The sequence below is a fragment of the Limulus polyphemus genome, unplaced genomic scaffold, assembly GCF_000517525.1.
Source record: "Limulus polyphemus unplaced genomic scaffold, Limulus_polyphemus-2.1.2 Scaffold356, whole genome shotgun sequence".
NCBI lineage: Eukaryota > Metazoa > Arthropoda > Merostomata > Xiphosura > Limulidae > Limulus > Limulus polyphemus.
In genome coordinates this window covers 503,199-529,647 of record NW_013665966.1, presented here as the reverse complement: position 1 = coordinate 529,647, position 26,449 = coordinate 503,199, and the positions used below count along the sequence as shown (strand labels likewise).

Sequence of the window (26,449 nt, the reverse complement as noted above, 5' to 3'; positions counted from 1 at the left end):
TTTAATATTCTGTTGTAAAAAATGGTTAGTAAGGATATTTACATTCCCCTTTTGTTGTTACTCCCTCTTTCCTACAGCAATTGTAGCAACCTGATCACTGAGCTTTGAAGCTCTCTGCCACAGGCAGACTGTTTGCCATCGAGTGAATAATGTGCACGTGCGGATTTTCTTGGGGAAACATTCTAACTATGCATGCTTATGCAGCAGGTTCTCAGTCAGAAAGCGTAACGGTCGTACATACAAACAAGCAGAATAATAATATAGATTCTATAAGAAAACTAGAAGAGGAATGCAGAATTGTTAGTTATTAAAATGTCAGTATTCTAAAACTTTAACATCTGGTTAGTGAATTACAATGCTTACTTTGAAATATTGCTGGAACACTATGCTTGAAGGTGATGGGAGAAAGTTTTAATTAATGAAAATCATGCTGAATGGTTATGTTATAACACTGGTAAGTAGATTTAATGGAATAGTTGCTAATATAGTGGACAAGATATCAATTATATGTCAACCCTTATTATTTCATTATATATATATACAAGCACTTTAAGTATAGTCAAATGTCTAAAGACAAAAACTAAATCCACTGTCTAAATACATAAAACATACATTTAATTGAAAAATGGGACAAGCCATTAAATATATATATATATATATATATGAAGGTTTTTGTACCTGTGATAATTCCAGGAGCACTTGCAGCCATAACTGGTTGAGGTAAAATTGCTGATGTTGTTAGAACAGGAGAAACAACACTTGGTACAGCTAGTCCTGGTGGGGGGATGATAGGACTTGTAACTGTTTTACACACCAGTGGTATTGATGGTGGACTTTCCAGTGACTAAAAGTTTTAACAGAGCATAATTACTGTAGAATTTATAAAACTCACAGGTGTGGTTCAGTCAAATTATAAAAGAACAGTATCAAAAGTCACAGAAAAATAATGTAAAAATATATATAAATATTGTGAGCTCTGACTTACACTGATAGAAGTTACTGGAATTTTAACTTTGTTCACTTTTAACATTAATGTTGTTAGAATTGTCTCTCCATCAACAACACATCCTGCAGGTTTTGTAATTTTAAAGTAAAATGTGTAAGTTATGAAACTATTAGTTTCTCATACTGCCATCATACCAGATAATTAATGGTTTAAATTTAGATATCTAGAGTTTAGACACAAGAAAATGTCTAGGTTTTGTTATGTTTAGGGTGAAGGCTGTTAAGTTTTTTATTTAAATAAATGCTTCAAACTCACCTACAACTCACACTACTAATCAGACAAAAACTGAAGAATGCATATGAAGGCAAACATGGAATTGTTAGATTTTGATTAAGTTTACTCTTAAGTTTTGTAGGTATTCTAAAGAAAACACTTTAATAAGTTATTAAACTTGATTTTTTGCAAAGTAAAAAGTACAAATATGTGACATCAGTATAAAACTCATATTACTAAATAATATGTAAAAAAGATTATATAATTTGGCATTGTGACTTAAGATTACAGATAGAACACTTAGTCCAATCAGATAATACAAAATCTAACTTAGCATCTCAGTACATTATCACAGATGTGATGTATTTTTCTTTGCATATTTTCTAATTTGGCCACCTTTGTATATGTATAATGTTTTTGTACTGATATACATTACAATGATAACCAAGATAAATATAAGTACTTTTTCATGAAGTATTTTTCCATTTTAAAATAGAAAGCTCTCAATAAGTTTGTTTTGGATGTTTGTTTGTTGAATTTTGTGCAAAGCTACTTGAAAGTTATCTGCACTAGCTATCCTTTATTTTCAAGTGCAAGATTACAGGGAAGGCAACTAGCCCACACTACCCACCATCAACTTTTAGGCTACTTTTTACCAATAAATAGTTGAATTGACTGTCACAATACAACACCTCCATGGTTGAGAGGGCTAGCATGTTTATGATGGGGATCAAACATGTGACCCAAAGATTGTGAGATGAGCACCCTAACCACTAGGCCATGGCTCTCAATAAGAATAAATAAAAATGGGTGGATGAATCAAAGGTTTTTCAATGATCACAGTTATATTATAGAAAATAACTTACCCCATAACAGAAATGCTATACTTATAAATAAAATAGTACATATTATCTGCAAAGATGCAAATTACCTCAAAAAAGTAAGATTTTCATTGAGTTGTTAGCATTTTAGCTTCTAAAACAGCAGGGTGGAATATTTTACACACCTGTTGTGTGGTATGTTTTATTGTGTTACAAAAATAAAGATTGAAATTTAAATTGATTTTCAACAATTATGAAGCTTCTACAAATAAAATATCTTATTTTTATATGTGATACTTGTATGAATTTGCAGCTTTGAAAACATGAAAAGACGTCATTGTGACATTGTCTTAATACCAATTAGAATGCTTAATTTTGCTGCAGATTTTATTACAGATTCTTATATCATTCTAAATTCTTCTATAATCAAAATCTGCAATAACATTTTTTACATATATAAAATGAAATAAAACGTTTTTTGATTGAATAACTTCAACTTTGAAGTATTTTTTTTTAATGTGTGGAAGAATGACTACATGGTTATTTTCCATAATTTTTAGCCGTGGCATAGCATCTCATAGCCCGCATCTCTTGACCGATTGGAGATCTAATTACAGTTCTGGCTCAGGAGGTCAAACTTTTTTATTAATGTATTTGATCATGTTCAAGGTCTCATAGATGAATTTACTCTAATCCTGTCTAAAAGAATTTCAAGTGCTGTGGCTGTTGAGGATTCCTTCTTGTTTTACATTCAATGGTGCAATTTTGCCTTAGGAAAGGCCGAACTCATCCAGTCACCATATTTAAAATGCCGATAATATGAAAAACAAAATATTCACATCACTTCATGCACAAAGAATAAGTATGACAAGTGAAGCACACTGTTTTATGAATTAAGGCTAAGTAACACAAGTTGTAGTCAAATATATGTAATTACTTCCTGATATACTGAAGGTTAAACAAAAATACTTACCATGGTGTTGGATGCAACAGCATCCATAGCTTGTATCTTAGCTGTTGCAGCTGCTGCTGCTACTGCTGCTGCTGTTGGCATAACTCCACTAACACTTGGAGCTTGTAGAGCATTAGGAGGAGTAATTGCCTGTGTAAGAAAAAAAAAAGGCCAGTTTCTTAAGGCAGTTTAGGCATTACATAAAATCCCACATTTGGATCTTGAAGAACATCAGGTCTAATAACCTGATAGTAAACAAAATAAATCTGACCATCTGATCAAGTCACTTGAAAACTACACAAGCACACTTAGAACACGAATAGCATTAGTGGAGTATAAATTCATCATAACACAAACATTAAAAAAACAAAAAACTACTGTTCCTTTTTTTTTACAGAGTATTACTAAATATGAACTTATGGTCAGAAAAAAGAAATTCAGACATTATATATTAATTTAATCAAAATATAAACCTACCCTTCCAACTCGTAAGTATTGTCCCCCAAGGTCAAATAGGTTCATGGAATTGATAGCATCTTGTGTTGCTTGAGAATTTTCATACTCAATAAAACCATACCCTCTGGAAGTACAAATAATGTCATTATGATAAAATTAGATGATCTGCTACATTATTTAATGATTACTCATCTTTCATATTAGAGACAAAAATCCTTGATAATACAAATTGTTAGATGGGCTTCACTAGATTAATGTGATACTGGCGTAGTTGTGGTTACTAGATATAAATATCAATTGATATTGTTTAACACACTAAGTTTTCTTACTGATTATTTTTTACTGAATATTTTTAATACTAACTGCAGCCTACATGGTCACTAAGGAATAATGTTTTCTTATTGTCCACAACAGTAAAACTTTTTTAAAACTAATAAAATATATATATTAGTTTAGAAGTTAAATATCAGGTAAATGTTTTAAAGGTTTAATGAGGCCATATAAGATTCCAACCTTAAGAGTGTGGGGATCGAGTTGGGGGAATAAATAGCAATAACACATGTACTTATCTTGAACACCATTACCTTGTATATTTCCTGAAAAAGGGTAGAAGACTAGGAACTGTCAACTAACATTGTATCTTGCAATAATTGTATTTTTGGTAAAGTTGAAATTTTATTTTATTCAATCTGTACACAAACATGCACACACAACAATTTGTATCCAAATTTAATGCAACCAAAACAAAAATTAGAAGTTAATTGTTCAAAAAGCTTTACAAATTTAACCTTTTTATTTTTTTGAAGTTGAACAGATGTAACATACTTACACAAACGTGGATACTATAAAAATAATTGTTGGTAAGACTAGGTTAATAACAGAGTAATGTCATACAATTTGATAATTTAGAACATATATTTCTTCTTTGTTGTAACGACCTTAATCCCAACAAGTTTGGGGTCAGCCGGGATTTTTTATTTATTTTTAAAGCCAAGAATATTTACACTAGGGTGGCCAGCACAGACAGCAATCATATAGGGTGAATTTATAACATACATCCACCTTATTGAATGGATAGCAACATCTCAAGACACTTGAAACTACTAGCATATCAACTGTACAGAACATCTGTCACTTACTTGTGCTTTCCTGGTATGACTCCAGGTGTAAGAGTGCAAGACTTGATTTTTCCAAAGGCTTCAAAAACACTAAAGACAAACAAATTTATTACCTTTGCTCAATAAAGGGTTTCAGATAGCTATTATTAGCAATTATTAGGAAATGTAAAATCAAAACTAAAACACATATTCAATAAAGTCAACTTGTTTAGGTGTTATATTATCTCATTCTTCAGGATGTAAACAAATTATTAAAAGTTATATTTTCTACAGAAAATAGTTATTAGTGACTTTATCATGTTTCTACTTTGTTATAGAATTATCTGATCACCAGCACGTACAACTTATTAAAGAACTAATCTGTTGTAAGAGGCTAAACCTGAACTTTGCTATACGTTTTCTCTTCCAATGCACAAATAAACAAATACTTAATGACTAAGCTAGTCTTACACCTATCATCACATTTTATAGTCAAATAAATACATCCTGAGAAATAAATTCTTATTAAGTTCTTTCTCTTTAAAAGTATATTTTCAAAAGCTAGTTAAATTTCTAGCAATAAGGCTAATACATGTAATTACATAGAAAGTTACATTTGACTGTTTAGTTTACTTCTTATCATTCGTGAGAGGACATAAAGTGAACACTTACTTAAAATTAAATAAAACTCTTAAACCAAGAACATACAGGTGTCAGTTAAAGACAATGTTCATATATTAAAAACTAATTATACACATAAAGAAAACACAACTGGAAACAATATCAGTTTAACTGTTTTATTTCAAGCCATCGTGAATTATTTATGTTAACAAAATCTTTCAAAACTGAAAATTGTTAGTTATATTTTACTACATAAAAATAGTTCACTAAGTCTTCACATGAAGAAAACTGCTTTATTTATGAAATATGTATTGGTGTTTTGTCATTGCAATCTTATATATTATTATATGTAACCTATTCTGTTCTCTTTTTAATTAAACTCAAAATTATGTTAGACATAAAACAAGAAACCAAAATAACTGTTGTTACTAATTACAAACACCACATGGGTATTAAAAAACTGCTTAATTAAGCATTACATAATAAATATAAATCTAGTATGAAAATGTGGATAACTTGTTACAAAATTAAATTGTCACTGCAAAACTTGTCACCTACAAAAATCCAACATTACTTCTGAAGTATTCATTACATTCAACAAGCTTTTGTTTTTAGTATTTTAACTAACACCAACAATGCTCTACATTTAACATCAACAGCAGTTCTTTTACAATACCATACAAAATGTTTATTTGTTATCACCAATAATGTTTCTATAATAGTCTTGTATACTTATCACCTACAACAATTCTTTTATCCTTACCATTATCAATGTTCATAGAATATCCATATCCTCCATCAATACTATTATATTCATTTAATACAAACACTGTTTTCCTAATGTATTCATTACCTCTGTATTTCTTGTTCTGTTAGATCTGGATGTACCGAGGCTATGTAAATTCGATTATAGCTCTTAGCTTCCTCCATAATCTGATCTATAAGTGGAGCAGCTTGAGGCATGTTACTTGGACGACCAATCTAGAAAAGTATATTACAATGGTATTTCTCATTCAGACTGTACTACTACTAACTGTTTCAACAGTGTAGAGAGGGATAAAATGTTTCCATATCATTAGCACACCCAACATTTTTACACAAAAATTACTTGTTTATATTAAAACAAACTGTTATATAAAAAACAGGTCCTGCAGAAAATATCATAAGCTATAAAAACAAAGGTCTACACAAATTTTAACTATGTCCTCAATTTAATAAAAACATCTCATTATATAGGTCTTGATAGTAATTGTTATTTTTCAACTGAAGATCAAAATTAATTACCTATAATAGGTAAGTGAAAACCGATTGGAAGTTTCAAACGTGTATGGGAATGAAATCCAACAATCATAGAATACAGGTCTTTCTGTATTATGAGTATAACAATACACATAATCATGCTCCTTTTGAAACAATGCTAAAGCAGGCTCTTTCTAGTTTAGATTACTGAATAGCGGTTTAAACATGGGAATGAAATTCAACAATCATGAAACACTGGTCTTTCTGTATTATGGGTCTAACAATACACAATAATTTTTCTTTTGAGACAATGTTGAAGCAGGTTTTTCTAGTTTAGATTACTGAAATAAAGTTTAAATCTTAAATAGGGATAAGGTAAATAAATATTACATTTTCATTAGTTCTAAACATGCGTTAGCTTAGATTCTTTAGGTTTTTCTCTTATTAAGTAAATTTAATAATATTACCACTAGAATATGAATATATTTTTATTGTTTGCAAAATTTCAAATTTGTTTTCTACATCAAAGGCATATTGTACATTAAAGTTCCTAGCAAATGAAAGTGTTTCTCTTGTTTTCTCATACACAGATTCATGTTTCGAAAACATTAAAAATCTTGGAATATATATAAAGGCAACAGATGACACCCATTCTAACTATGAATTTTTGGAAAAATCTTAAATAGCATTAGTAAAAGAAAAGTCAAGCACTTTTGGTTATCAACAGGTGAAGTTTGCAAAACAATATGAAATAATAATGTATATTCTCAATGTTCCATTAAGTAATCTAAAATCAAAAATTTTAAAAAAGAAATGTGAGACCAAAACACTTAAGTTTCCCATGTTACTATTGACACATTTATAATGAAATGAGTTGCATTAGAATGAGAACTAGTTTGGAATTTATGATATTTGTATGTTAAAATGTGATACATCAAATCTGTCATACGACTTATTCCTGAATGCTATTGAGTAGATGACGGTTTTGTAAAATAACTATATGAGGTTATTAATTGCAGAATCAAATGCTTTCATGTATTCTAACAGTTTTTGGTTGCATTTTTGTTGACAGCTCCTATCAATTTCAAGCAATCTTGTATTTCCTATTCTATGTTGATTTTGAAATACATACACTTATAGATTTAACACTTTGAGATCATACACACATCTCATATACAATCTACTCATACTATTGTATGGGTCCTACAACTACTTCTGCCAATATTTCTCTTACTAAGGCACACTTGACACTTCCCACATTTTACTTTGCACCCTAATTTCATTTTTCATTGGGTTTGTTGCCTGAAATGTAATTATAAAATGTATATGCATATGATTTTATTAACTAATATCACAGTCTTATGAATTGATTAAAATCTGAAAGTCACAGATTTTCTCTAAAATCAAACATACCTTAATGTTTCGGCCTCCAATCATGACACCATTCATTTGCTCTAAAGCAAGCTGAGCTGCCTCAGGAAGGTCATACTCAACAAAAGCAAAGCCTTTATGCTTCTGTGTTATGGGATCCCAGGACATGTTAATGGACTTTATGGGACCAAAGGGCAAGAAAGCTTGACGAATGGTATCTTCCTTTAATTCAAAACTAATGCTTCCAACATACACTCTAATGGATAGAAAAGTAAAATACCACAGATCAAAATCTTTAATGAAGAAAGCACAAGAGAAATATAAGTTATTTTTCTTTTAAAGAAATTAAACAGAAAATAAGAACAGAGGACAGTTATCTTTTAGGAAAGACACCAACAGATTATCATCAAAAAATTAAACATATTAATTTTTTAAAGAAAGAAAAGAAATAATAGCATTTACTATAATAACTAAAAGTAGTCAAATTACTGACATTCTAACATTAATAAAGTAATATAATTTAATAAATATACTACACAGTAAATATATTTTTTAAAGTACTAGTGAATAAAATTTCTAGTGTACTCAATAAAATACCCATCTGTTTGTTGAATTTCGTGCAAAGCTATTCATGAGCTATCTGCACCAGTCTTCCCAAATTTATCAGTGACTAACTATAGAGAAGACAGCTAGTCAACACTGCCCACTGTTAACTCTTGGGCTACTTCTTACCAATAAATTGTGGGTTTGACTGTAACATTTTAATGGCCTTATGGCTGAGCATGTTTGACAAGTTTTGACCATGCAACCCTCAGATTGCAAGTTGAGTACTCTAATCACCAGGCTATGTCAGGCCCAAATACATAACTATTTTGAATGACATTTTTCTGCTGGAGGAAACTATGAACTATTTTCTTATGTACTTCATATTACAAGGAATACACTAATACAAATCTAGTGTTCTAAATTAATGTCAGGACATAAACTAATATTAATAAAACAAATAATTTTTGTACCTCTTACTAACAAACATCGTTAATAATAATTCTATAGGAGATTGTCTAGCATAAAAACTGTCACATAAAACATGGTCTATACAACAGTTATTCTACAATTTTTTGGGAATAAGTTTACAAATAACACAACATTTATTACCCCGAGAAATGATAAAACACCCTTATAATGACTCATATGAAATGCTATGAGAGAATACTGAAATAGTTAAAAACATTAGTTGTAATGATTACCAATTTTGTTCATGTTTAAATAATCTGGTTTAAGACATATCTGATGAGGCAACATAGCTAAGAATTAATATTTAACTAAAACAAACAAGTCTTTATCTCCAGTAAAGGAGCATGATATTTTAATCAATACAGTTATTAATTAATACATCCAGAAAGTGCACTAATTAAACTTACCGCAACCATGAGTTCAAGCCATATGAAATATATATATACTGTGAACAAATACATGTTACAATGATATTGTTATAGGAGTACCATAATTTGTGCTATTCACAGTGAAATTTGTTTAACTTTTTTTTCTTAGTGTTAAAAATAGATCTATTCCTCTGAACACTTACATCAGCCAGCTATATAATTCTTTGCATGGAAATTACTCTTTCAGCTTAAAGTTTTGTAAAAGTAAAAAATTAAATTTTGCATAGAAATTAAAAGAATAAAATATATTAGAAATATTAAATTTAAATACAAAGTTTTTAATATTTTTATGACTTATTACACCTATTTTTATTACTTTTATAATTATTCAACAAAAATCTATAGAACTTTAACTTTAAAAAATTATTAGCACATTTTACACAAGGGTGAACAATGCAGTGATGTTTCTAATATAAGTAAAATTCAAATGAAAATAGTGAAACCTAAATATGATGAGTGCACCATCAAACACAATAGATTAAATAATTATACTTTTGAGATAACAAAAAACAATACTATAAATATACATTTTCTATGAAATTCACAAGAGTTAAGGCAAATGTATGTTGTACACTTCCACAGAATGTAGGACTTTAGTTGCTATTAATTGAAAAAAAAGGGTAAAAGTTCACATGCCATTTCTCTCTCATTCATTTATCACATTAAACTTCATCAGTAATACAACTACTGCATACAAGCTACCTGTACCAGTCTAATCCAGAAACACATTTTTTATTTCTGAAAAGCTTAATCTAGGTCCTTCCTAGTGTTCATTACAGTCTCCTACTGTGGTTTTAAAATATCTCAACTGAAAACAAAAATTCAAACTTTAAACAGGAGAATTTCACATATTTTATATTTTACTTATCTTGAACAACAAACACTTTTTTCTATCACAAGTTTTTAACTACTTTTAAGGAATGCATATAATCTGTTTTATTTATTTCAAAGAATGTTCATGAAATAATTCAGATGATTACTTTGGTTCACATCAAAAATTTCTTTTGAAGTTTGAATAATATACAATTTACTTGTTATAATGATTATGTGAAATGTTTTAACATTTTATGCATTTGTACAATATATTTTTATTAATCCAGTGCTATATTCCAATAAAAAATGTTAAAACAAAATGTAAAGAAATTTCGGACTCCAGTTTCTGCCTGAGTAGAGCTAAGATGCTTGAAAACCACAGCTCCAAAATGGACAGACCTAGATCAAGTTCTGGCTAGTCCTGACCCAAGATGTAGTAGTATGGAAAAGCTGACCTGCACATGAGCACCAAAGCCTGTTGCTGTTGAACTTGGGTCCTGAGGCTTGCCATTTGCTGGAAGGAAGAAAAACATCTTTGTACATCCCCAAGACCCACCTCAGTTACTAACCTGCACATTAGTACTAAAGCCTGGTGACGCTGAAGCGTTTTCTGTTGCTACAATAGAAAAAACAGAGTAGAATGTAAGTAATTTAGATATTGCACATACTCAGGCTTAACTTAATACTAAGCTATCTTCAAGTAAATAAGAGTACAAGAGGAACTACACAAACTTACCACAGAATAATTGGAGTTACTTAGGCTTAACTTAATGCTAAGTCAGCTTCAAGCAAACAATAGTAAATGAGAAAAAACACGTATTCACATCAAGTAAATAACAAATAAAATAAAAGCAAGAACAAAACTTACTTGAAGTATTTAGACTCATTAGATTAAATATATGCTAATAAAATCATGATGCGAACAATAGTCACAACAGAAAACAAAGAATAAAGTACAAGCCATATATTAACTATATGTACTCAAAGGTAGTTATAAACAACAAGCATCAAGTAAATAATAGTCAGAAAAGTAAATTGCAATACAAACCACCTTATTCTTTAGTAGCAAAATGTACTCAGGTAAGTTTAGTGCTTATTCTGTAGATTGCTAATGTAACTATTTCAAATTTTGATTTTGTTCAGTAGTTATTTACAAAAACTTGGAAAATGGAGATAAGTTTATTTTCAGTTTACACTTTCTTTTTAATAAAAGACCTACTAAGCTAATTTAATGAATCCTCAATGCCACTATCTTTATTTCATCAGTTTTATTGCTGGCAAGAAGGGGCATAAAACCACACATAGAAGTGTCAAAATAGGCAGCTAAATATGCTCGTGAATTAAAACAACTAGAACTTGTCCAGTACCATGAGAAATCATATACACACACAGGATGTACTATTGTTTAGTGGACATCTAGTGTGAATGTACCACATACTAAATAAGATGCAAGTTTATATAACTTACAGTATTAAATTTCATTAACTCAATATGTATTTCAGTTATTTATACTATTAGCTAAATTAAAATATACTACTAAATTCCTTAAATAGTAATATCTACATTGGCTAAATGCAATGAGCATGGTACATGAAGCTTTACATATGATAATTCTGTTCTGATGCTTAGCAGGCCCAACTTTATATGATGTTTCTTGGGATAAAGGCAAAACACCTCTAATAGTGAGGACACTCAATTGATGACAAAAGGCAGCGTGGTCACAGAGGCTTTCTGTAGTGTGCCTGTCACTCATAATTAAGACTAACTATTATTAATTATAACTTTTATTGAATATTTTTAGCAACTCTTCTGGTAGAAATTATTACATGATGCTCAACTAAGGTGATTAAGGAAAATGAAGATGTTCAATTATTTAAATGTTTTTTCTTTGGCAATATAGTTCAAATTTTGAAATGGTACTACATAAAAGGTTAATTGAAAATTAATGGTGAAAAAAATAATAATGGGGACAATAAGCTTAGTTATAAAAAAAACAGTGCGAGTCCCATATATTTTTAATGAAAATTTCTTCACAGCAAACCTACCTTACATTCAAAATACTGAAGCTACCATTTGCTTTCTATATAACAAAGTTTCATCACTGGCATATAGAGGTATGAAAACATCTACAAAAAATGTTATAATAGATGGCCAAACACATCTGACATGTGCAATTGTGGAGATTAGAGACTATACATTCAGCTGTTCAAGTGTTGTAATTTTGGCATAATTATGTGATAAGTATGGTCAAATTTATAGCAATTGTACTGTATAATAAAATTGATATACCAATAAAAATATTATTGGTAGGAAAAAATAATTAGATGGGAAGGGGAAATATGACTATTCTACAAAAAACTATGCTAACTCTGAATAACTATCAAGTAAACAATAGTTCCAATTAGTCAAAGAGGTACAACAGAAACAGAAACCATGTAGATGGTTAACGTACTTGAGCTAAGGTATAAACTAACAATAAAGCAAACAGGTACAACAGAAACACAAATCACAAAGTTGCTATATGTAAACCACATAGTTACAAAATATACTTGGTCTGTGGTATGTATTAACAATAACCATGAAGCAAGCAATAGGAACAAAATAAACACAAACCACACAGTTGCTAAATGTAATTGGTCTGAGATATACACTACTAACAAAACTTAAAGGATAATGAGGTTTGAACAATGGGCAGTTGGCACATGATTTTTGTAGTGGAAAAAATTTTTTAGTCTGAAATTAGTTTTAAAAATAACTTTCAAGTGAATTGGAGGATAGTAAAAGTTATATAATTTTTTCAACTATTTTGTGATAAAAGAGCTCTGTCTTCTAAGATATGGTAAATAAGTGTACAAAGAAAGTTTGGGTAGAGTAGGTATTTTGGGTGGCTTGACAAACAAATCAATTAAGAATATTTACCATATCTTAATAGTTCTTTTATCATGAAACATTATGTAACTTTAACTATCCTCAGATTGACTTGAAAGTTATTTTTAAACCTAATTTCAGACCCAAAATTTTTTTTTGCTATAATGAGGTTTGTTTAAATTTGTATATACTTTGGTCTGCAATTTTTTTTTCAAATATAGCATGTTTATTACAGAGGATTACACTAATCCTACCTAGGGCTTGCAAGTTAATGCACCAATGATTCCTTATGCAACAGGCATTTATGAAAAATGACTCAAATTCTGCAAAACAAAAGGCTAGTTTTGATTAATTAGGAAAAGATGTTTATTGTTGAGATAATGCTAACTTTATGGATTTTTTTGCTGGTCTTGCCTTTTGCAAAGAGTGTGCAAACTGTTGAAAACCAATTAAATGAAACTGAAGTTTGCAGAGCCATCACATTGCTTCAGCTGGGACACATCCAGATTGAGGTGGCACAGATCATAGGGTGTCACAATCTGTGGTCAGTAGATTGTGGCACAGATACTAGGCTAGAGCAGCATACACCAGGAGGTGAGGCCAGGGTCGCAGAAGGGCTACAGGTGTAGCTGACAACTAGTACCTGCAGAATTTAGCCCTTATAAACCGATAGCACTAGGAGCCTTGGGATTGAGCTTCAGCAAGCCACTGGAGTGCATGTTTCATGCTCAATGGTCATGAAGAGGTTCCATGAGGCTGGACTCCAGAATACCAGTTAAAGCCCCTGTACTAACCCCAAGACAAGGAACAGCCCAGCTGGAATTTGCCCAGGAACATGTCACCTGGACCCTTCAGTAATGGACCTCTGTACTGTTTACAGATGAGAGCAGGTTCTGTGTATCATCAAATGATCAACATGTGAGGGTCTGGAAATGATATTTGGTTCATAACATTGTCCACAATGATGGCTTTGGGGATGGCAACTGCATAAAGGGACATACAGACCTCTATGCAATCGATGGAGGATCCCTCACAGCAAGATGTTACTTGGATGGGATCCTGTTATCCATTATTCGCCCTTTTGCTGGTGCTATCGGAGATGAGTTCATATATCAGAAGGATAATGCCCATCCTCACAACACCAGAATTATGGACCAATTTTTTGAGGATGAAGGAATAGAGGTACTAGATAGGTCTACTAAGTCACCAGACCTAAACCCAATTGAACATGCTTGGGGCTTGCTATGCCAGAAAGAGAGAGCAGTGAAAGACAGACAACTCTCTCTTAAGACTGTCCAAGAGTGGATTGTGCTACCCCAGCAAGTCATCCAAAATGTCATCATAAGTAAGGGGAATATGTGCAGAGAAGTAAGAAACAACAGAGAAGGACCTACCAGCTGCTAAAGACTCATTTTGCTAAGTTTGTTCATCTCAATAACTTATTTTTTCTCTGATATTTGTGCAGTCAAATATTGGCAGTTTTTGTTAATTTTACTTTTTTAGTTATTTGTAAATGAATTTTTAACAAACAAGTTTCATCAGTATTGAATGTCTCTGTGTTTTTTTCTTCAAACCAAAAAAACATATCAAATCCTCATTATCCTTTCATTTTTGTGACTGGGTCTGAAGTAAATATTAACAATAACCATCAAGAAAATAATGGATACAACAGAAACATAAATGACATATTTACTTAGTGTACTTAGTCTGAGGTAAATATTAACAATAGCCATCAACAAAACAAACCACCTAGTTGTTAAATATATTTGGGCTAAGGTATATACACTAATAATAAAAAAAACACGAGTAATCTAATTGTTTAATGTACTTGGGCTAAGATACATACTCTCAATAACCATCAAGCAAAGAGTACAGCAGAAACACAAGCAACCTAAAGCCAAAGACCATAATACTAAGTTGAAATAATACCAACCTAATGAGATATGAGACAAACATGGGAAAAATAAAAATAAAAGAAGCCTTCTATATCTACATAAATGATAACACAGGCTACCTAGTCCACATGTCAACAATACTTGGATACCATTTTTGAAAGCCATCAAATAAGTTAGTTGATTCAAGTCCTAATGGAGGAAACCAATGATGAGTGGGTAACACCCAAGATTTTCTATAAAGAAGACTCAGGATCAAAGCCCAGCTACTACTAACACAGAAATAATCCTTCTCAGGATTTTATTAAATTAGTTAGTAATTAATATTGGGTATTTAAAAAAAAGTAACAAATTAATAAATAGATGTAGATGATTCTACAGGCTACTAACCTTGAGAACAAATGATATCAAATCATCTTACCAAATTACTTAAATAACTACATATATTCAGGTTTTAGGTTAATACTAACAATAAATACCAATAAAATATAAATTTAACTTAAGATAACTCTGCTTCTCAAGAGAATAATGATGAAACACATCATACTACCTAAAACTGGTTTTCATTCAGTAAAAAAGTAGGTACTTTTACAAGTTATTTTTTCCTTTACAATAAAAACAAACACACATTAAAATGTTAATGGTCATTAATGTCATCAAGAACTTTATGTGAAAAAAAAATTTACTTCCATATCAAAATGCTTAACCTCAAGTTCTTAGCTTTTAAAAAAAAAATTATAAGTATGCTATTTGCATTGTATTTTATTACACAGTTACAAGAACAATTGTAAACAGTCACTTATAATAAAAATACATTCTGACATACCACTATAAAATTGTTTTACTAATTTAGGGTTTTTTATTCAACAAACTATGACAAGCTAAGATAACATAATCACATAGTATCTGAAGACATGAACTTCAAAAAATATTAATTGAAAATGTAAATTTGCCACACTATTAATTTCTTTTTAGCTTCTAAAATGGAATCAGAATTGCACTAGAGTTTTACAGTTATTTGCTATTGTAATTCAGTTAGACATATCTAAAGAAATCTGATTAGGTAAATTAGATTAGTCATTTGCATAATTCTTAAATCATATGAGAAAAGAAAAAATGCAAGCACTGAAAAGAGAAAAGGAATTTAAAAATGTATGTTATACTTGAATATTTGTACCCTTAAGAAAATAATTTGTTTTAATTACAAGTCATGTAGAAGTAACAATAACTTAACACAAGACACTAATACCTAAGTGAAGGCTTTCATCATACTTTTTATAAGAATTTGTAAATCAATAATCTCATTTATATTTCAAATGTAACATTTTATTACGTGCAAGGCACTGATATGAGTTACTTGACTATCAGTTGTAGTTTTTCATTCCTTATACAGAAGTACATCATAAAGATGAAAAAAGCAAAATCACTTATATATAGTTAATAGCAAGTGAACTGCAATATTTTATTCATTTACCTTGGTTGTAGTCAAATGATCAATAGACTTTCTTTTATGTGCAATTCTTGTTCATTCTTTGCTTCTGTAAGGACTTTACATTTGTTTCTATTTATAGGCTTATTCCATTAATTCACTATTACCATACACATGTAAATTAGCAATTTTAGTTACAAATCAACAAGATACATCTTTAAATACGATTGTAGTGTATGCACAATGCAACAATTTTGCAACTTTAAAAGGCTGAATATCAATATTCAAGACTCAAAATAATTTTGTACATGACTATAAATGTTCTAAATGTTCTTTGGGTTATATTGGATCCACTACAAGGTGAATTTAAACTCATGTACAAGAACATGCAAATATCAAATAAACAAAATTCTGCAGACTTACAAATCATGTGCTAAATGAATGTAATGAAGCTACACATAGAGTGAAATTTAAAGTTTTAAAAAAGCAAATAATGAATGGGAATTGCACATAACAGAAATTCAACTTAGCTTAAATGAACTGAATAGTGCAGTTTGTTTGTTATTAACTTCATTAACAATTTTACTTTATAATTTATCACCTGAAGGTGGACTAAGGAATAGTCTCCAATCTCATGAATGTAAAATTATGTATAAGCTTATGTAATTTGAAGGTTGAGTTTCTGAATGTTGTCTTTGTATTTATATGGAAGAGGAGGTTTTTGGATAAAAGGTAAATGGTGTTTATTATTTAAAATATTTATGATATGATTGATATCATAATATACTAGGCTACTGTCTATGTGGAGAAGTTTTGATGTAGTGTCCGATGTGTATTATTTTTGTATAATAGCACAACTAAAACTTCACAGTAGTTTAAACTGTAACTTAATTATTAATAATAATCTTCAGAATCCATTATTTGGGTGTTTGGATTTATTCTACCCATATTTTGTAATTTTCTATTTGAAAATTTAGTTTTTGGCTGACTGAGGACAAACTAATTGGCAATCCTATTTTCTAAAATAAACTAAATATCTAAAACTGTAATAAATTGGGGGATCCTTTGAATATATTATTCCATAAAAATAGGAGAAATGACAATTTAAATAACTTCTATTTTGGTCTTAAGGTCATTCATTTTAAAACTTGAAAATTATGTCATGTGGTATGTTTTTCTGTTAGTATTAAAATTTATAAGAAGCTTTATATTTTCAAAACAAGTCTACTGCTCTTGTAATTACTGACAGGAACAATAAATTTACTTTATCATTGTTTAGAAAAAATACATTTTAAGTATTATAAAAATCAAATCTTGATTTTCTTGAACAATGTAACACCTAAAATTTGTAAAAGTATCTATCCCTCAATATCACTATTTGAAATATTTGTAATTTAAAGATGAAATGAAACAGAAAAATTTAATTAGAAATTCAATGACAACTAGAAGTTTCCTTACTGTTAAAATATCAAATTAGTAAACAAGATTACATTCATTTACTTAACTGGATAAATACACAAATTAATAAAACTTCTGATATATAGGAAAAGTCATTCAGGAAACACAAATCAGTTAAGAACACCTAAGAGGGAGATTTGTACTGACCATCCTGATGAGGTAATTGTCAATCTAATTATGTCATAAGAGCCACAGAAAAACGTTTATTGGCTATTGTTAAAAATTTGTTGTTCCATTAAAATAACTTCAATTGAAGGATTATCTAATCAATTTTGAACACCATTACAGTAATTGAATCTTTCCATAGTATCAGAACTCGAGTAGTGGCATTGCTTTAACATCAATTAAAATCTATAATTGTGGAAGAAAACATGTAATTTTAAGTTAGTATGAGTTTTAGAGCAAAAAAAAAAAACTTTCAGTAAAAATAATGATGCAGGGAAAGGTAGGACAAAGAAGTTAATTAATAAATAGAAGGGGTTGATAAAGACATTTCATGGAAAAGGCTATAACTTAATTGTGTCAGGGATACTGCCAAGAATTAACTATGGGGATGAAATTATGAGTACGTCACTATGGCTAAATGCTAGGCTTAGGTTAATATGTAAGGATGAGTAGATTGGCTGTGGTATCAGTTCAGTGGGAGAAGGGAGCTTTTTGGAATGGATGGTTTACATTTAAATAGGGTAGGTCTGGCTTGTTTGCAAGGGCTATTAACTCAGCTTTAAGGGAAGTTTTAAACTAGGACTAGACAGTGGTGAGGGGCAGGATAAACCAAATGCAAAAAAAAAATACTAAAAGACGTAGAGAAAAGCTTAACATAGGAAATGAGTATAGAAGCAGTTCTAAGGATAGGCTTAATTGTTACTATTGTACTGCTTTAAGTATAAGAAATAAAACAGATGACTTTAGAGCACTGGTAGGAATGGAGGATTTTGGTATAATAGGAATAACTGAAACATGGTCAAATGTACACAATTTTGATGACAGAAATTTCTTTGGAATACAGAGTTATAGGTCATTTAATAGGGTTAAAGTACTAAAGAGAGGGGGAGGAGTGACTTTATACTTAAAATGTTACTTACATCTTGTTGAAGGTGAGGATATCAAAGATAATAGCAAGGAGATTGAATCTATTTGAGTTTCTATTAGTGGATATAAAGGGAAAAGGTTTTTAGTGGGAATTTGTCACATACCATCAGATGATAATGGTGAAATTAGTGAGAAACTTTGCAATGAATTTAAGATTTCAGTTGTTAATGAGGTGATAATTACGGGTGATTTTAATTTCAGCATATAGTTTAGGAAATACTAGTCAAATCATGAGGGAGGTTTTTGGAAGCTGTTCAGGATGGCTTTCTTCACCAATTAGTCAAAGAACCTACTAGGAACAATGCTATTTTAGATATATTGTTAACTTCAAATATAGAAATGATCAAGAGGGTGGAAATTGGGGAACATCTGAGTGCAAGTGATGATTGCTCTATTAGGTTCGATGTTTTGCCACACATGGAGATCAAGAATAGTGATATTTTGGTTACAAATTTCAAAAAAGCAAATTCTGAAGAGATGTGGCAAGAATTATCTGTTGTGAATTGGGCAACTGACTTATTTGGAGATATCATATGTTGAAAAGGTTTAAAGATAAGTTTATAAACATTCAAGATAAACATGTTCCTTATATATAAAGAAAAAGGTGGCTGCAAGTAAAAAACCAGGTTGGCTACACAAAGAGTATAACAGATAAAATTAAAGAAAAGCATCACAAATTTAAGCTGATTGATATGATTGGAGATTTTCGAGGATCTAGAAAGTTGGCCAAACAGGAAATTACGACATCAAAAATGATGTATGATAAAAAGCTGGCTGAAAATAAAAAAAATAACAGTAAGGATTTTTTTAACTATATTGAAGATAAACAAAATGTTAGGATGGGAGTAAAGCCCTTGAGGGATGATAAAGGAAGGCTTGTATCCGGTGATTATGAGATGGCTGGGTTATTAAATTCTATTTTTTCTTCAGTTTTTAGTAATGAAGATTTAAGCAGTATTCCTTATCTTGAACAGTTAATAGATGGAAACAAGGTTGAACAGGATGATTGCATTAATTCTGAGCTTGTTAAGAAAAAATTGGGAAGTTTAAAGAATGATAAGGCTCATGGACTAGATGATATTTCCCCAAAGGTTTTGAAGGAGGGTAAGGATTGGATATGTGTGTCACTTGCTACTATTTTTGGAAGTCTTTGAATAGTAGGTAGGTGCCAAAGGATTGGAAGTTAGCTCATGTCACTCCTCTTTTCAAGGGAGGTAATAAAAATTGTCCCAGTAACTATAGGCCCATTAGACTTACATCAGTTGCGGGAAAAGGTTTTAGAAAGTCTGATAAAAGATGCTTTGAAAAGTCATTTAACAAAGCTTAGAATTTTATTGGATAGTCAACATGGTTTCACTAAGGGATAATCTTGCCTTACAATTTTTTTGACATTCTTTGAAAAGGTTACTGCTTATGTAGATGAGGGTAAAGGTGTACATTTAGCATATGTGGATTTTCAGAAAGCATTTGACAAAGTGCCACATAAAAGGCTGGTGAAAACAATTATCTTTATAGGTGTGGGGGATAAGTTAGCTAACTGGATAGAAGTGTGGCTAGATGGAAGAAAGCAAAGAGCTGTTATACATGGACCTTCCCTCTTTTTTTGATTTACATCAATGATATAAATAAAGGAATAGTCAATAAATTACTTAAATTTACTGATGATATTAAAGATTTGAGTATTTCTAGTTGTGAAGAGGATGCTGCTGCTTTACAAAAGGATTTAATCATTCAGTGAGTTACACATATAAATAGCAGATGGGTTTTAATTACAATAAATGCAAGATAATGCATGTGGGATATCATAATTTGGATGGGAATAACTTTAACAGTGTCATGAAAGAAAGCAATCTTGGTGTAATGGTTGATCAGTTTCTTAAACCATCCAAGCAGTTTAGTTTAGAGGATGGGACAACCGAGATGGACCAATGGGTCACTTGTGCTGTTGCTAGTGGTATGGCAAATAGCAATTTAGATTGTATTTATGGTAATATTGAATAGAAGTCTAAATAGTATAATTTCATTCTATAGGTCACATTTGGAGTACTGTGTTCAGTCTTGGGCTCCTTACCTTAGGAAGAACACTGAATTATTGGAAAGGGTCTAGAGGAGGATTACTAGAATGAAGAGAGATCAAGATCACTGAAATTGTTTTCTCTTGAAAAAAGAAGAGTTTTAGGGATCTGATTGAGGTGTTTAAGGTTGTTAAGAGAATTGATAGTGTTGATGCATCATCTTTTTTCATACTTAACAGTGAGAATAGTAGAACTAGGGGACACAAATGTAAAGTTTGGCAAGGTAGGAGTCATCTTTAGCTAAATTTTATTTTTCCAACAGGGTGCTTGGTCTCTGGAATGGGTTGCCTTCAGATGTTGTGGAGGCAGTAAATTTAAGTGAGTTTAAGAGAAAGCTTGATAACTATATATAAGATAAGGGCTAGCTTTAAGATTTTTTTAAAATTTATTTATTAATAGTTTTAGTTTAGTTTACAAAATGGGACAGCCGAAATGGACCAACGGGTTCCTAAACATTATGTTAAGTTAAAAATATAGTAATAATAAAGCCAAACAGAAAAAATTAGTAATTTGAAATAAAATTGACTATACTAATATAGTTAATGAAGTTTTAAATAAGAAAACAATCTGTAAAATTGGACAGAAGAGATAAATTACAAAATTTACTGACAGAAGATAAATATAAAATAACGTTATCAAGTTCTCATTCTGGTATTATGTATGAAGTTCCTGAAGTTCAGAAGGATGGTTGGTTTATTTATACTGATTGTGTGTGTAATATTGGTATAAATAATTATGAACCTGAAGTTTTGGAACCATTAAATAGTATAATTATACTATTAAAACAAGTTTTTTTTTTCTTTAGACATAAAAGATCTGAATTCTGATAGTAAGATCTACTGCACTAGTCTGATATAGACTCTCTACAAAAACATTATGTTAAGTGAAATCAAAATGAAAGTAATGAAATAATATTTTTAAGTATGTGTTTCAGAAACGTATTAATTTTGACACTATAGAATCCTATCTTGAATTCATTAATAATTTGTACAATTAAGTGAATGACATAGCTATGGAATCAAGATTAGCCCATCACTTGGTAATATTCCTTTAATAACATGAAAAGCAATGGCTCGATCAATGACCTTTTTCATTTAAACCAATATACTATAGATGGCATGTGGACAATAAATTCATTATTTTTAAAGATGTTCAATATGTGGACAGTTTTTTGAACTTTCTCAACAATGAAAGTTACTAATATTCACAATTGAAGTTGAACATCAACAATATCATCAACTTCCATTTCTCAACACTTTTATTCATAATAGAAATGGTAACTTCAAATGCAAACTATTTCATAAAAAAATATTTACAGGTTTGCATTGTACTTATATAGTTTTTAGAACAACTTCTTTAAAGAAGATGTTGAAAATACCAAGCTATCAAGCATATAAAATAAGCAATATATATATCTTCTTGCTTAAAGTATTTAAAAACATAAAAGAAACTCAACTAAAAAAAGCCTTTCCCATAGATATTATACACCATATTATTCATGGCTCTCTAAATGTTATTAATGTTAGTAAACAGTCAAACTGGAATATTACTAAACATAAAATTGCTCTAATATTACTATATACAGGCAAGAAAGCATGTTAACTACAAAACAATTACATAAATTGTGACATCAAGCTTACCCATAAGTTGAATCAAGATGTAGCTTTGAACCTGATTGTAGATTTCAACACTTTTTCAGGTACAAAAAGAAAATATCTAAAACTTCAATAGTTATATATGAGTATAAATGCTCTAAATGTTTTCCAATTTATATTGGCTACATTATTAGGTATATTCAAACTCTCATACAAGAATATGCAAATTTAAAATGAACGTCATTTCCCAGCATTAAGAATTACGTGCTAAACTAATAAAATAACCTGTATGTATAGACAATTTAAAGTACTTGCACAAGCAAATAATGAAGGAGAACTGTATATAAAAGAAAGTCTATTGATCACCAGACTTCAGATAAGGTTAAATGAACTATAACATCAATAAAAATTTTATAAGTTTAATTTCATCTATGCCAATGGCACACCTGTTGCTGATGGGCTATTGTCTGTTTGATGAGTACATTCTTAATACTCTGTTCCATGGCATACTTCTTAGCCTTTGTCAGCATCTCTTGTTGGTCTGAGGTCAGCTTGGGAAATCCAATGCCCACCATTGAACTAGAAGACCGCAGGGCTCCTGGACCAGCCAAAAGTGGGCCTGTCTGTTCTTGCTGAGTGCAGTCATTTGTGCAGTAGCTGGGGGACTGACTATTTTCTGTTTCAAAGAAGAATTACTTGTTATTTGTATCATTAAATAAAAAGGCTGTCTTTCTTAAATATTATTCATATAAATGGGGTGAACTTAAATTCAAGATTAAAAATTGCCTTTCTTTAAATATGGAGTTGTGACTATAAACTATAGTTAACTTAATTCATTTATATTTGTATAAACACAGGTGCTTAAGTTTCAGCCCGATCTTAATTAGAATATACTTATGAAAAAAAAAAAGTACCCATGATTTAACATCTAACTACACTAACCTTATTTCCTACTTCTGACAGTGTCAATACATCTTATACTTTCCCACCAATATTAGTGAGTTATGACTCACAGACTTCCTTTTAAAACAAGTGATTCTGTGTCAATTTTAAATAACAGAAAAGTGATAAAAAGCAACTTAAAACAAATAAATAAAGTAAAATTATGAGTGTTGCATATACATGAATCTAATATGGATGTTGAATTATTATCATTACAATACTCTTGATATTAGAGAAAATAGTTGACACATTCATGTGTTCTCTTTGGTCTCACTTTGTTTTCTGACAGGAAAAACTGGTCAACAATGTCTACATGACCCCAAAACTTTGAATTCCCTTAAAAACATAGGAGGTCAGGAAGCAGTTTAGCTTAAGTAAGTCTTGGGAGGTGTAAAAATTAGGCAGACGTTTGGTTAAGCAACTTCTGATGACAATATTTGTATAAAATTCTTGTTGATTTCCAATAAGTGTGATGGCCAGAATATTCCATATAAAGGAAAATGACATTGTTTGTGCTTCCAAACTTAATGCATTTTTTCATGTTCAGAAATTCTTGTGTTAACAGTTCTGGTTTCACCTACATAATCTTTCCCATAGGATTACTATGGTATAATACAAATGAATTTTTATTTTCAGGTATTGTAATATTTGAAGTAATCTTTAATGGTGTTTGAATATTTGTATGTGATTCTTAAGTTATTCTTCCTTAATATTTTCCCCAGGGGCTCAGTTTTTGTGCTATAGCCAATACAAAATGGTTTCCTATTATCATTGATTGTTCTCTCTTTGTCTTTTGGAACAAGGTTTTTCCTTGTTATATTTTCAAAGAACTCCATTTTCCAGAACATTTCATTACAAACTGCCATCTTAAAGCAAGAACAATCTTGTTTCATGGAGAGAAAGAAAAACCAACTAACAATAATAAGAAATCACTTTATATTGGCTACAACACAAAATTGAGCCCCCAGGAAAAATGTATGGAAGAATAACTTTAGAATCATATACACATATCTGAATACCATTAAAGATAACATAACTTGAAATAAAAATAGCACCTGAAGATAAAATAAAATACATTTATATCATACCCAGCCAATTCTGTGAGAAAGGTCATGCAGGTGAAACTGGAAGTGTTGATATAAGAGTTTTGGGAAAAAAAAAAGACGTTAAATATGGACACACAAACAATGTTATTTTCTTCATATGACATTTTGGCCATCAAATCAATTAAAAATCAATAAGAATTTTATATAAAATGGATAACTACATAGAATAAATCACAATCAAATGCCTGCCTAATTTCAACACCTCCCAAGGTTACTTTAAGCTAAAGATCTTACTGATCTTCTGTATCCTTAAGATAATTCGAAGGGTCATGTGGATGCTATTGACCAGTTTTTTCTTGTAAGAAGACAACGTAAGAATGAAGAGAACACATTAATGTGTCAAAACTTGTTTCTTTAATATCAAGACAATTTGCTCCATTTACTACGATTTTCATTAAATGCTGCACATGATATTGTGTTCTTTTATGACTATGTTATCCATGGATAGTCTAAACATCTTTTGAAACACCATCAGGAGATTGGAATACTTAATAGGAACTTTGAAATACAGCTCCTGAAGGCAAACTGACAGAATTACAAACCCAGTTTTTTATTATTTGTTTGAATAACAAAGCTACTCCCAAAACTTTACTACCAAAAACACTGAAGAAGAATCAATGCCTTCCTTTTGGTAACCTTGAATAATCCATGTTGAAAGAAAGAACTGAAAATATTCATTCTGAAATTAATGAGGCCTTTTATGCATCACATAGAGTGGTATGCATACTACAAGGACGTACAACACAAAGTAGCAAATTACACAAAATATCCCATACTGTAGGATCAAACAAACTTAAGCATGAAAAGATGAAACTCAAAATGAAAGTTTCCATTTTCTTTTCCTGAAATTTATTTCCAATTGATAATAACCTCCGCACACAAAATAGCTATCTTTCTCATGCATATGCATACAAAATTTGTATGTCACTAGCCTTGAGGAAACTCCCATCTAATTTTATATGTTTTAACATGAACTGTGCTGGTGCATGATGATGTCATCATGAGACAAAAGCCCTCCACCAATAGGAGGGCAACACAATTCCCCCAATGCACTTGCACTCATGATAGCTTCATTCTTTGATGAGGCAAGATGACAAAAAAAAAGTGAGCAAAGAAATAAGGAGGAGTGGTGGGAAATATCTGGTTTTCAGGTAAGGAAAATGTAAACTTCTGAGATGATAACATACCTCTCACACAGAATAGCTAGAATCCCATGTTAAATTGGTGGAGGGGCCAGTGCAAAATTTTACCAAGATGAGCTCCCTTCAGAAAGCACCCCAAATAGAAGCCTATGGAATTTGACATTCAATGGCAAGGGTTTCACTTTTATTGCAGGGATGGGTGTTATGAGAATGTGACCATCCAAGTTCCTGTACACAAATGGTTAAATAGCCAATAAGTGTTGTGTGGTTGAGGTGTGTTCAGACTATACTTTGTGTTCTTACCTTAACTCTATTGAACACTCTGGCTGCAGAAGGACACGTTAGTTATGTATTATGTTGCCTGTATATTGTGTGCTCACCTTGACTCTACTGAACAGGCTCTTGTTGCAGGAGGAGGGGACAATAGATATATGTTTTGTTTTTTATGAGGGGTGACCCACACTACACTAACAGTGTCACCACTTTTCCACTTCTCATCATACTGTGCTAAGCCCGACCAGTAAGAATTCTCCATGGTCCATCACATTAGCAGCTACACACTGGTCTTCTATGCACTGGTCTTCTTAGAAAAAAAAAAAGGGGTTACTTTAGGGAGATTTGGAGATGTTCCCAAAGCCTCATTGGACCTCCAGCAAGAAAGGTTTTTTACTGGAAATAGTACAATGAGTGACTGCAAAACCTTATTTTTAAAAGCCAGCAAGCACGAGCCAAAGAAGTGAGCAGAATACTTCTCTAGTGCTGGCTATTTCCATATTAGTCCATAGAGTAGGTACAGTCTGGATCAGCAAATTGAGAATA

At 30.8% G+C, this 26,449-nt stretch overlaps 1 protein-coding gene across 1 annotated transcript in view; it reads right to left on the bottom strand.

The window, feature by feature from the left end:
- The window catches only part of LOC106457648 (poly(U)-binding-splicing factor PUF60-like), a 57,263-nt gene that overhangs the window by 4,151 nt on the left and 26,663 nt on the right, over window positions 1-26,449 (bottom strand). The window contains exons 3-10 of the mRNA XM_013917082.2: window positions 22,887-23,116; window positions 10,601-10,647; window positions 7,819-8,032; window positions 6,020-6,147; window positions 4,588-4,656; window positions 3,470-3,572; window positions 3,014-3,142; window positions 679-844 (exon numbers count right to left, since the gene is read on the bottom strand). Coding sequence (XP_013772536.1) covers window positions 679-844; window positions 3,014-3,142; window positions 3,470-3,572; window positions 4,588-4,656; window positions 6,020-6,147; window positions 7,819-8,032; window positions 10,601-10,647; window positions 22,887-23,116 — 1,086 coding nt within the window. The remainder of the gene's footprint in view (window positions 1-678; window positions 845-3,013; window positions 3,143-3,469; window positions 3,573-4,587; window positions 4,657-6,019; window positions 6,148-7,818; window positions 8,033-10,600; window positions 10,648-22,886; window positions 23,117-26,449) is intronic.